Genomic DNA, 12131 nt, shown 5'->3' with positions numbered 1-12131 from the left:
TAGGGACATTCTTCAGCAGGTGGTGTTGCTGCAAGAATTCATGACTCAGTTTATTCCCAGATGTTTGGGGCAAGACTAGTGAGCTCCCTTCCAAGGAGTGTGAGGTTGGAGGATGACCCCTGCTAGTAGGCTGATCCTGGATCTCGGGTGTGTCTTTGGTAGTTGATGGCAGAGAAGCTGCAGCTGCAGGAGCAGCTACAGGCCGAGACGGAGCTGTGTGCCGAGGCTGAGGAGTTGAGGGCCCGCCTGACTGCCAAGAAGCAGGAGCTCGAGGAGATCTGCCATGACTTGGAGGCCAGGGTGGAGGAAGAGGAGGAGCGCTGTCAGCACCTGCAAACAGAAAAGAAGAAAATGCAGCAGAACATCCAGGTGAGAGCGCCCAGAGAGCCAGTATATTTAAGGGCATCTTCCTGCCCACCTGAAACCCCCAAGAAATGGGGGTGTTAGGGTTAAAGCCTGGGAAGACTAAACATTTTCCATTAGAATACATTTAAGTGCCTACTGCATGCTAGGAATATAAGTACGACCTTGAGGAACCTCCATTTGAATGAAGGGATAAATGAGGAGGAACAGGTGAGCGATGGTCCATTGCCACTGTCTCGGTGCCCTTTTCAGGAGCTGGAGGAACAGCTGGAGGAGGAGGAGAGTGCCAGGCAAAAGCTACAACTAGAGAAGGTAACCACAGAAGCCAAGCTGAAGAAGCTTGAGGAGGATCAGATTATCCTGGAGGACCAGAACTGCAAACTCGCCAAGGTGAGCAGGCCTGCAGCCACTTGAAGCCTGGACCCAGGGCGTGAGGAGACCCGGCCCGGCTCAGCCCAGCCGGTGCCATCTCTGGAGACAGGTGGAGCAGCTTCCATCACCCAGGGAGGATTATTCAGGAGATTTGGCCCAGTAGCTCTAGCTTAGTGTTGGGACTGAGAGTGGTTCTGCAGCCAGCAGACTTCCTCCTGATGCCATTAGCTGTAGGAAGTACCTTGCTCAGGGCTGACAGCCCCCGCTCCACTGTAGGAATGGCAGGGATGGAAACGAGAGAAAGGAAAGCTGTTTCACAGATGGGAAAGGTTTGCTTGTAGAAGCGGGATTGGCTTTTCTGTTCTGCTAGCTGCCCTGAGCAGAACCAGGAGCCCTGGGGGCCAGCTGTCAGGAGCTGCACCCCACTGCAGAAACAAGCCAGGGCGCCAATCCTGGGAGAGTCGACTCACTGGATCCTGATTCCCCGTGTCTTTGCTCTCTTGGGGCAGATTACTTCCAGGAATTCTCTTGAGACCTAGAATAAGGGGATTCTTGGGCCTTGTTGGAATCTTCTGGACCAAATACTGTATCCCCTGGGGATACATTCCAAGAGCTACCATAGATGTGTGAAGCCACAGATATAAGCAAACATTGGCTGGTCCCATATAGATAGGCTCGTTCTTCCCACCTTGTGGCTCAGCACTCTGGGGCGTCCCATTCCTACCCCTCTTCCCCCCAACCCCCCCCCCCCAAAAAGCAAAAAAAAAACCGGGAAAGGGAGAGCAGAAGAACCCACAGCAGTCGCAGTGGCACTTTGGGTTAAGCATAGATAACTGCATCCAGAGAAAGCAGAAGTGTGAGTGAGGGGACTGCACTCAGGGCACATTGTTATCCCCCGCAGGAGAAGAAGCTGTTGGAGGACAGAATATCGGAGTTCACCACCAATCTCACGGAAGAGGAGGAGAAGTCCAAGAGCCTGGCCAAACTGAAGAACAAGCATGAGGCCATGATTACGGATCTGGAAGGTAAGAGGGTGGAGACTGGGTCCTGGCCCGGGAAGGGGGATGCTATGAATATGAAATATTCTTGTCATTCCCATCATCTGTCCAATAAGCAAAGCCCAGGATAGGAGTCACTGCACTTGGCTTTCATGAGGTTTGGGAGGAGGGAGAGAGACGCCATTTTCTGCCAGAGGGCCACTTCTCGAGGAGAGAATTCAGCTGGAGCAAGTGGCCTGAAGCCTGGTCCGGCCTGCTTGATGTCCTGAAGAAGGCTATGCTGCCGATGGCACTCCTTATTGCCATGAGCCTTGTGGCTCATCACCTCCTCTTAGAGAGATGGCCACAGCACATCTGCCTTTCCTCTTTTTGACCCTCAGAACGCCTGCGCAGGGAGGAGAAGCAGCGGCAGGAGTTGGAGAAGACCCGGCGGAAGCTGGAGGGAGACTCCACGGACTTGAATGACCAGATTGCTGAGCTGCAGGCCCAGATAGCTGAGCTCAAGATGCAGCTGGCCAAGAAAGAAGAGGAGCTCCAGGCCGCCCTGGCCAGGTGAGGGCCCAGGCTGTGTGCTCCCCTAGCTCCAGGGCCTGCCATCTTTCCACTTGCACTGTGGCCTCGAGAATCATCGCCTCACAATTTCCCTGTGGAAGTCAAGGCAGCAGGGTTTGCTCCCTGGGATGCTCAGAGCCGGCCCAGGTCTTCCTTTCTCAGACCCTACGAGTGAATAAAGGAGGAAGCCAGGGACCTAAGGAACAGTTTCAAGAGAGAGGAAAATGGACCAAGAGGAAGTGGGGAGGAGGTCAGAGAAGCTTCACAGAGAAAGTCATCCCTGAATGAGACCAGGAGGGGGAAAAGGGGGATTGGAGGGAAGAAAGCAAACAGTCAGACTCAGGGGGAACAGAGGTAGAGTGTGTGTCCTAGACCTGGGGTACTACCTAAGCAGGGCCTGGACAAGGGTCAGGACATGAGCGAGTGGGTCAAGAGCAGGGGAAGGGGGACAGTGTGAGAGAGATCCCACAGACTGAGGGGACTGATGGAACAAGGCCAGGCCTTTATGTGAGAAAAAGATGAACTGTGGGCCTGGAATGGGGCTCTATCTTTGGAGGGCGATGCAAGCTCTTGGGTCTGCACCTCTGTGGCCAGGCTCTAGCAGGGGTTTGGTTCTGTGGCAGAGGAAGCTGTCCTTGTCCTGACATGCTGCTACTCTGGTATTTTTCAGAGTGGAGGAGGAAGCGGCCCAAAAGAACATGGCCCTGAAGAAGATCCGGGAGCTGGAATCCCAGATCTCTGAGCTTCAGGAGGACCTGGAATCCGAGCGGGCTTCACGGAACAAGGCTGAGAAACAGAAACGGGATCTGGGAGAGGAGCTGGAGGCTCTGAAGACTGAGCTGGAGGACACCCTGGATTCCACTGCTGCCCAGCAGGAGCTCAGGTGGGCAGTGCAGCCTTTCTGAGGGGCCCTCAGGGGAAGGGGATGGGGACAGGACATCTGTAGCTCCTAGGGGTCCAGCCAGTCAGTGCTTTCTGGAAACCCCCACAGGGCTCTTTGAGTCACTCTCATCAGTGAGTGTGTGTGGGCTGGAGAAGGTGGTCTGGGGCACACTGGGGGGCAAGGGGAGGAGATAGTACAGAAGGTGCCCAGCCCTTTGTGCAGGGTTTCCTTAGGAAGAGACTAGGTTGCCTTAGCCCAGAGTAAAGAGCTGACCTTTCTCTGCCCAGGTCAAAGCGGGAACAGGAAGTAAACATTCTGAAGAAGACTCTTGATGATGAAGCCAAGACCCACGAAGCTCAGATTCAGGAGATGAGGCAGAAACACTCCCAGGCCGTGGAGGAGCTGGCTGAGCAGCTGGAGCAAACCAAGCGGGTATGGAAACCCTGGCCATGCCTGGGAAGCCGGCTGCATGTGAACCTGGCAGTGCCTGGGAGGCCGGCTGCATGTGCAGATTTCAGAGGAAGAGTCAGCCCCTAGGCTGGGGAAAACCTTGAAGACGTGCCATCTGGGGCCTTAGCTTTAGGGCTAAGGACACTGGGCTACCCAGGGAGATGATGCCACTTAGCCAGCCTCTCCTGGTAAGAGGCTGAGCTGCTAAACGAAGCCAGCTTCCCTCGCCACCAAACTGCACTCACTTCCTGGCGTGGCTAGATTTGAAGGCTGTCCTGTGGAAGAGGCACATGTGTCCTTTGGCCCCAGAGGGCAACAGCAGGAGCTGCAGAGAATATCTGCCCCAGACTCAGCCAGAAGCTGTTGTGAGAAGCCCTGTGAGCTGACTCACCAATGCCCCGCCACTGACTTCTCCCACGGGGATGCTGGGCTGTGTTGGGGTTTGGGCTCGGGAGGTCTCAGCCCCTTCTGGTACTGTCTGCCAGGCCCCCTTGAGTGAGGTGTCTTCTCCTGCGGCCATCCTGTCTGGTTTCTGTTGATGATACAGGCCCCCTGCCCTAGTGTCAATTTTTTCCTCCCTCCCCAGGTGAAAGCCAACCTGGAGAAAGCCAAGCAGGCGCTGGAAAGCGAGCGAGCAGAGCTCTCCAACGAGGTGAAGGCCCTTCTGCAAGGCAAAGGGGACTCTGAGCACAAGCGCAAGAAGGTGGAAACCCAGCTGCAGGAGCTGCAGGTGAAGCTCACCGAAGGCGAGAGGGTGCGGACCGAGCTGGCTGACAAGGTCACCAAGCTACAGGTGGGTGTGCCATGGGGGTTGGGGGGCTGGGAGAGTGGGCAGGAGTGTCCTGAACTGGTACCCTGGGGTGCTCTGGACACCCCCAGTGGCTCTAGCTCTGTGCCTAGGCCTGTCTTCTCCCTGTCTGTTTGCATCCTCTCCTAATCCAGTCAGTGGCTTCTTTGCTATAGTCTTCTTTTTCATTCATTCATTCATTCATTCATTCATTCATTCTTTTATTTATTAGTTTTAAGATCTTTATTTCATTAATTAAGAACATTAATTAAGGTTATAGGATTCATGTTCTATCCCTCCCTTCCTTCCACTCCCTCCCATAGCTGACACACAATTCCACTGGGTTTTACATGCATCATTGATCAAGACCTATTTCCATATTATTGATATTTGCACTAGGATGATTGTTTAAGAGTCAGTATCCCTAATTATATATCCCCATCCTCCCATGTGATCAGGCAGTTTTTCTTCTGTTTCTGCTCCCACAGTTCTTTCTCTGGTTGGGGATAGCATCTTTCTCATAAGTCCCTCATAGTTGACCTGGATCATTGCATTACTGCTAGTACAGAAGTCCATTACATTCAATTTTACCACAGTATATCAGTCTCTGTATACAATGTTCTTCTGGCTCTGCTCCTTTTGCTCTGCATCAATTCCTGGAGGTCATTCCAGTTCACGTGGAATTCCTCCAGTTCATTATTCCTTTGAGCACAATAGTATTCCATCACCTGCATATACCACAATTTGTTCAGCCATTCCCCAATTGAAGGACATCCCTCGTTTTCCAGTTTTTTGCCACCACAAAGAGGGAGGCTATAAATATTTTTGTACAAGTCTGTTTATGATCTCTTTGGGGTATAAACCCAGCAGTGATATGGATGGATCAAAGGGCAGTTTGCTACAGTTTTCAGTTGTCCTCTGCAGGTGCCCCCTCCCTTCAAGCCAAGCTTCATGGCCGAGTCTCCAGAAAAAAAGCTTTTGTGACATGTTATCTCCTGTCTCAGCTCCTGTGCCAAGGTCACCATCATGCAATGACCCTGCCAAGCACCCTGCCTTTTGGGGGTTTTGTGGCATGGAAATCCTTTTGTACCATCCAGCACTGTCCTGCCCTTTGTGCAATGGGGTCCCTCTATCTCTCCATAACCTATTCAGCCTTCATGCCTTTGATTTTTGTACAGCAGAACTCCCTTGGACATGGGCTTATCCAACTTGATTTCTGCCAGGATTCAGTCCTAAATCTGCAGCTATTGCTGCTAGACCTCTTCACCTTGCTGTCCCATAAGCTCCACGTATCCTAAACTGACTTTCCCTCTAAATGATCCTCCTTCACTGGAATTTGCCCAGGACTCCACAGCTTTTCCACACACCCAGATTTGACAGCCATGTGGGCATCTTGGAGTCCATTCCTCCTCACTGCCGCATCCTCTCGGTTGCCAGATTATTCTTTCTCTGGTCACTCTGTTCTCTCCACTCCTGGGGCCACTACCGCCTTATTCCAGGCTCTCATCCCCTCTTGCCCACACTGTTGCCTGGTGTCTCCTGACTGGTCCTCCCTGCCTCATTTCCCCATCTCAGTCTATCCCCATCCATTTGTGGCCAAAAGGATTCTCCTGAGGTGTTCTGACCAAAAGGCTTCCCACTCAAGGAATTTTTGGGGACTACCCTTTCCACCTCAGCTAAAAAATAAATTCCCCTGCTTGGCATCAAAGGCCCTTCCTAGTCTTGGCTCCTGCCTAGCTTTCCAGGCTAAGTACTCTCTATCATCTCCCGCCCCACACATTAGAATGAAATGGTTTCCCTGTTCTGTGAAATGACCCATTGGCCCAGGTGACCCCAGGCCTCTCCCCCATTACCACAGGGCCCTTGAAGAGACCATCTTGGTTATTTCCCCAAGTCTTGCCAGTGCTCTCAAACCCTGTCCTCTGCCCCCCCTCCCCCATTAACTTGGGGTATGGGGAGTGCTTGCTTTCTACTTACACAGCTGGGTAAGGTACATTCTTTTGCCCTCTGAGGGCAGGAGCTGTGTCACTGTTGACTAGGTGTCCCCAGTGCCAAGGTACAGAGTAGAAGCCCACTGAGATGTGGTTGGCCTCAGGCTGACCTCAGAACCATGAAGAACTGGGTCCTTCTTGTGACATACATTGGCTATATGATGTTGGACAAGTCACCACAGGTGGAGAAGGGGGTATCCAGGATGATTCTTGGGCCCAGCGTGGTCAGAGATTTCAGACTTTCGCTCTCTTTCTTCTCCCCTCTCTTCCCATGAGTAAATCTGATAGAGATTTTAAATGTGCAGTGAAAACATATTTAATGTTAAAAGGATCATTGGTCAGATTCTAGAAACTCAGGCTTTTAACAGTGACTTGAGAACAGGCCTTTGATGGCCACTTTGTTTTGGCCCACCTGTGGGATGGTCCTTAAATCAGGCTATCTGGTGTCCATGGAGGGGCCTGGCTGGTGCAGAGTGCCCAGGCCAGGCTCTTACTTTGGGCCTCTTCTTCTTGTATGCCAGGTTGAGCTGGACAATATCACAGGCCTCCTAAATCAGTCAGACAGCAAATCCAGCAAGCTGGCCAAGGACTTCTCCGCTCTGGAGTCTCAGCTTCAGGACACACAGGTGAGTGTACATCCTGGGGCTTCGGAGCTGCCTGAGATGTCCTTATTTCTCACCTAAGGACCATCTTCTTCTCCCCTGTTCTCCTCCTGCTATAGTGGGGCTTGGGGCAGGGACTGGCACTGTGTCCTTGAGGTCACTTTGGCTTTTTGTCTAGAGGCCATTGTGGCTTAATGGTCAGAGAATTGGCCTCAGCTTCAGGCTGACCTTATACTGGCCCTGGGCTCCTGGGAGCTGCAGGCAGATACAGCTCTATCTGGATGGAGGGAGTTTCCCCCATCGCTGATGTCCCAATGAAAGCAGGCTGAGCCCAGGGTGGGGAGCAGGGGACCACTATGGCCTGTCCCTCTTTGTCCATAGGAATTGCTGCAGGAGGAGACTCGGCAGAAGCTAAGCCTGAGCACCAAACTGAAGCAGACCGAGGATGAAAAGGGTACCTTGAGGGAACAGCTGGAGGAGGAAGAGGAAGCCAAGCGGAACCTGGAGAAGCAGATTGCTACCCTCCACGCCCAGGTATGGGGGGTGCCAGGGCTGGAGGAGGTGGCACTGTCACTGCTCTTTTCTCCCACCCCACCCTCAAGGGTGAACCTGTTGGCTTCTTTTCCCCCAGGAACCAACTTAGAGGCAACTGTGTATCCCCAAGGAGGGCCTGAGAGCCATCATCCTCAACCCAGGCCTATTTCTGGGCCTGCCTGGGGTTTTGTTTCTGAAGTTAGAAAAGGGGCTGCCTTCTTCCTGTCAACAAAGAGGGTGGCTTTCCTTTATGCACCAGCCCTCTGGCATTTCCTGGCAGTCAGCGAGATATGAAGCTAGGAGGGAAAATATTGATAGTAGGGAAGCCTCTGCCTCAGGCCCCTTGACTCTCAAGTGAAGGGGTTCAGTTACTTGGTCTGATCTTTCAGAACTAAACTTCATGTTCATTTAGCAAAAACTGAGCTCCGTTTAAAATTGAGGCATGTTAGATGAGTAAGAAACTCGGCCTCCCTGGAACCTTTCTCCCCGACTTCTCAGATCAGGAGGGTCCTGAAAGCTCACCCTTCCGTGGTCAAGGATGGAGGGAATTGTTTGGGGACGTCGCTAACCGTGACTCCTTGTCAGGGCCTGTGATCTGGCTGTGATCCGGACCTTGCTCTCCAGGTGAGATGGAGCAGCCGCAGAGCCCGGGCCACGGGCTCGCTTAGGCTGATTGTGCCTCCCTTGCCCTCAGGTGGTTGACATGAAGAAGAAGATGGACGATGGTGTGGGCTGCCTGGAGTCCATGGAGGAAGCCAAGAGGAGGTTACAGAAGGACCTGGAGGGGGTGAGCCAGAGGTATGAGGAGAAGGCTGCTGCTTATGACAAGCTGGAGAAGACCAAGACGCGGCTGCAGCAGGAGCTGGATGACCTTCTCGTGGACCTGGACCACCAGAGGCAGATTGTGTCCAACCTGGAGAAGAAGCAAAAGAAATTTGACCAGGTGGGTGAGGCTGCCCTGCCCCTGCCCTGCCCTCCCAGCTGGGAAGGGAGGCCATCCCCAGGGCACTGGCCGGGTGCTGATGGCATGTCATCTCTTAGCTTCTGGCAGAGGAGAAGACCATCTCTGCCAAGTATGCCGAGGAGCGGGACCGAGCCGAGGCCGAGGCGCGGGAGAAGGAGACCAAAGCCTTGTCTCTGGCCCGGGCCTTGGAGGAGGCCATAGAGCAGAAGGCCGAGCTGGAGCGGCTCAACAAACAGTTCCGTACTGAGATGGAGGACCTGATGAGCTCCAAGGATGACGTTGGCAAGAGTGTGAGTCCCTGGGCTCGAGGCCCTCGTGCTTTCCACCCTGCCATGCATATGTCCAGGGGGCAGCGGCACAGAGGGGAGGGAGAAGGGGTGTGCTTTGGGGTGACACACAGGTCTTCCCCCCACCCTGCCAATGCCTTGCTATTCACCCCTTTGAGGCTTTTCTTGGGTGGAAGTCAGTTATTTCCTGTGTTAGGCATTAGCTATCCTTGCAGACTTCATGTCTGAATCCTTCTGATTTAAGTGCAAAGCACATTGCCTTAGCAGCAGCTTTTCAGGGGAAAAAAAAGTCTTCAAGGGTCCTTTACACTTGGCTAAGTTGGACCATTTGAAAAGAAAACTGACCTGAGGAAGAAAGTTTGGAGTCTGCACCACAGTTTAAGAGAAAAATGTGATCTTTAAAAAAGAGAATTAGAGAAAGACCAGCTGGGAACCCAGAGGCCTGGTCCTGGCCCCTTTGGCTTGGCTAGTGCCGTTCTGCCCATTTTCCCCTGCCCCCAGCGCTAGAGCATGTGCAGGCAGTGTGGTGAGGCTTGTGGGGGGCAGTCGGTCTGAGCCCCGAAGTCTGGAGATGAACTTTGCCACCCGGGGCATCTCTGACTGGTTTGGCCCCCTCCCGAGGCTCTGCAGTGGGTGAGACACCCCAGCCCTGAGCCCTGTCCTTGGCCCACAGGTCCATGAGCTGGAGAAGTCCAAGCGGGCCCTGGAGCAGCAGGTGGAAGAGATGAAGACCCAGCTGGAGGAACTGGAAGACGAGCTGCAGGCCACCGAGGACGCCAAGCTACGGCTTGAAGTGAACCTGCAGGCCCTCAAGGCCCAGTTTGAACGGGACCTCCAGGGCCGTGATGAGCAGAGTGAGGAGAAAAAGAAGCAGCTGATCCGGCAGGTGAGGCTCCTTCCCCGCCTTGAGCTCCCTCCCTCAGGTTTGGTTCCTGCATCTGCTCCATCTCTCCTGTCACTGGGAAGAGCCTTGCTACAGCCTGGAATACCCTAGGAGCGAAGTGCCGCCGATCCCCCTTCCTGGGGGGCCCCTGCCCAGCTGGCTCCTCCCAGTGTGAAGAGGGGTCCTCTTCCCCATAATTCTTGGATATCTTCCGCTGCTCAGCATCTCCTCCCGAGGGCCCGGGGGACTGGGGAACACATAGGGTTGGCCTGTAGGCCAGCTGGGGAGTCGGGGAGGCTCAGCTCCCTTTTTGTGCCTCCCCACCAAGGTTCGGGAGATGGAGGCTGAGTTGGAAGACGAGCGGAAACAGCGGTCTGTGGCCGTGGCCGCCAGGAAGAAGCTGGAGATGGACCTGAAGGATTTGGAGGCTCACATCGACTCGGCCAACAAGAGCCGGGACGAGGCCATCAAGCAGCTACGCAAGCTACAGGTGGGAGCCCGCCTCTGGCCTGGGAAGTAGTGGGGGCTTCGGTCTGGGGCAGCCTGTGGCTGGGGGTGCCAACCACGGACCGTCTTGCCCCCACCCACAGGCCCAGATGAAGGACTACATGCGGGAGCTGGATGACACTCGGGCCTCCCGAGAGGAGATCCTGGCCCAGTCCAAGGAGAACGAGAAGAGGCTCAAGTCCATGGAGGCAGAGATGATCCAGCTGCAGGAGGTGAGAAGGTGGCCCGGGCCTCTGGGCGTCTCTCTCAGGCGCGCTCCCACCTCCAAGGTCTGGTCAGGAATTGCTCGTAGTCGGGCTGAAAAGGGGCTTTTTCAGTGTGGTGGGAGGGAGGCTGACCAGAGCCACTTCCCGGTCTGGAAGATTCCCCACAAAACACAAAAGCAAGTAAAACCTCTGAAGTCATTCAGGGAGGGTCAAGGCCGCCGCCCTGTGTGAGCTGACGGCAAACTTGGAGAATACGCCTCCTCGATGCCCCGCCCAGCACTGCCGGGCGCTGCTCAGGCCACCTCTGGGCCTCTAGAGTCTGCTTCGGGGGTCCCCAGGGTGCTCTGTGAGATTGGATGGAGGGGCCGGAGAAGCCTTGGGTGAGGGATGGGGAACGTGCCCCGAGAGCTGCCCAAAGGGTCTGAAAGGGCAGCTGTCCGGGTGAGGACCGGGGCTCGTTCTGCTCGGCCCCAGCTTCCCAGAGCCGGATGGAGGCAGCACTTCCAGGGCCGTCCCAGGGTGTCGGGTCTGGGCCCTCTCCTGACCGGCCCGACCCAACGGCAGCCCGGCTGCGGGCCACACCGGAGGCGACCACTGTAGGGGGTGGTCCCGAGGCCTTCGGGGAGAGGCAGGCCTGGGGCTGTGTGGAAGATGGGCCAGGGCATGCCTAAGGCCCTGGGCCTGCCCCGTTTCAGGAACTGGCAGCTGCAGAGCGTGCCAAGCGGCAGGCCCAGCAGGAGAGGGACGAGCTGGCTGACGAGATCGCCAACAGCAGCGGCAAAGGGTGAGTGCGGAGGGTGGGCCGGCTCGGACGGCAGGCAGGGGCTGCGCTCTCGCAGGCCTGGGACACAGCCTGGTGCCTCTGCCCCTTAGAGCCCTGGCCTTGGAGGAGAAGCGCCGCCTGGAGGCCCGCATTGCCCAGCTGGAGGAGGAACTGGAGGAGGAACAGGGCAACACCGAGCTGATCAATGACCGGCTCAAGAAAGCCAACCTCCAGGTGTGTGCCCAGCTGTGACCTGGCTCCCTGCTCGGGACACTCTAGGCCTTGGGGGAAGGGGAGAAGGGGTCTTCCGGGGCTGCCCTGGTGTCTGTTCCCAGGGTCAGCCGCCCTTCTCGGGGGCACTTCTGGCGTCTGCCCCTCACCACAAGAGGCAGGAAGCGGAGGGCAGCTTGGATGGCCTCCTCGCCGCTCCAGGGTGACGGCCTCCCCTCCCTCAGATCGACCAGATCAATACGGACCTGAACATGGAGCGGAGCCACGGCCAGAAGAACGAGAACGCGCGCCAGCAGCTGGAGCGCCAGAACAAGGAGCTCAAGGTGAAGCTGCAGGAGATGGAGGGCACCGTCAAGTCCAAGTACAAGGCGTCCATCACCGCCCTGGAGGCCAAGATCGCCCAGCTGGAGGAGCAGCTGGACAACGAGACCAAGTACGGGCACGGGCCGCCCTCCGGCCGGGGGCGGGGGTCTGGGGGCTGCCCCCGGGCCTGGGCCCCTGCTCACCGCCTCCTTTCCCGGTGACAGGGAGCGCCAGGCGGCCTGCAAGCAGGTGCGGCGCGCCGAGAAGAAGCTCAAGGACGTGATCCTGCAAGTGGACGACGAGCGGCGCAACGCGGAGCAGTACAAGGACCAGGTGGGTGCCCCGGCCCCCCCGAGCTCCTCGGCACCCCTGAGCTTCCCAGGCCCCCCCCATCCCTGAGCCCCCTGGCCCCCCCAAGCTCCCAGGCCCCTCCCCCCGGCTCCCCAGCCCCCCGC

The 12131-nt window shown here is 56.0% G+C and overlaps 1 protein-coding gene across 1 annotated transcript; it reads left to right on the top strand.

The window, feature by feature from the left end:
- The first annotated feature begins 161 nt into the window (after positions 1–161).
- LOC123256721 (myosin-9) lies at positions 162–12075 on the top strand. Its single transcript, XM_044685290.1, has 18 exons — positions 162–369; positions 616–753; positions 1637–1760; positions 2114–2285; positions 2956–3168; positions 3456–3600; positions 4205–4411; positions 6918–7022; positions 7380–7532; positions 8227–8475; positions 8574–8786; positions 9457–9669; positions 9995–10156; positions 10257–10385; positions 11075–11163; positions 11253–11376; positions 11598–11806; positions 11901–12075. Exons 1-18 carry the CDS (start codon positions 166–168, stop codon positions 12073–12075), a joined length of 3024 nt encoding a protein of 1007 aa, XP_044541225.1. The 5' UTR covers positions 162–165.
- The last annotated feature ends 56 nt before the right edge of the window (positions 12076–12131 follow it).

The sequence above is a fragment of the Gracilinanus agilis genome, unplaced genomic scaffold (genome assembly GCF_016433145.1).
Source record: "Gracilinanus agilis isolate LMUSP501 unplaced genomic scaffold, AgileGrace unplaced_scaffold95, whole genome shotgun sequence".
NCBI classification, from domain to species: domain Eukaryota; kingdom Metazoa; phylum Chordata; class Mammalia; order Didelphimorphia; family Didelphidae; genus Gracilinanus; species Gracilinanus agilis.
The sequence above is the reverse complement of the archived record's forward strand: the minus strand, read 5'-3'. Positions and strand labels throughout refer to the sequence as shown.

Excerpts from the sequence above, each read along its gene's own strand:
- LOC123256721 (XM_044685290.1), top strand. The coding sequence starts at position 166 with ATGGCAGAGAAGCTGCAGCTGCAGGAGCAGCTACAGGCCGAGACGGAG. Across the intron at positions 754-1,636 it reads AGAACTGCAAACTCGCCAAG|GAGAAGAAGCTGTTGGAGGA; the intron begins GTGAGCAGGCCT and ends TATCCCCCGCAG. Across the intron at positions 4,412-6,917 it reads ACAAGGTCACCAAGCTACAG|GTTGAGCTGGACAATATCAC; the intron begins GTGGGTGTGCCA and ends CTTGTATGCCAG.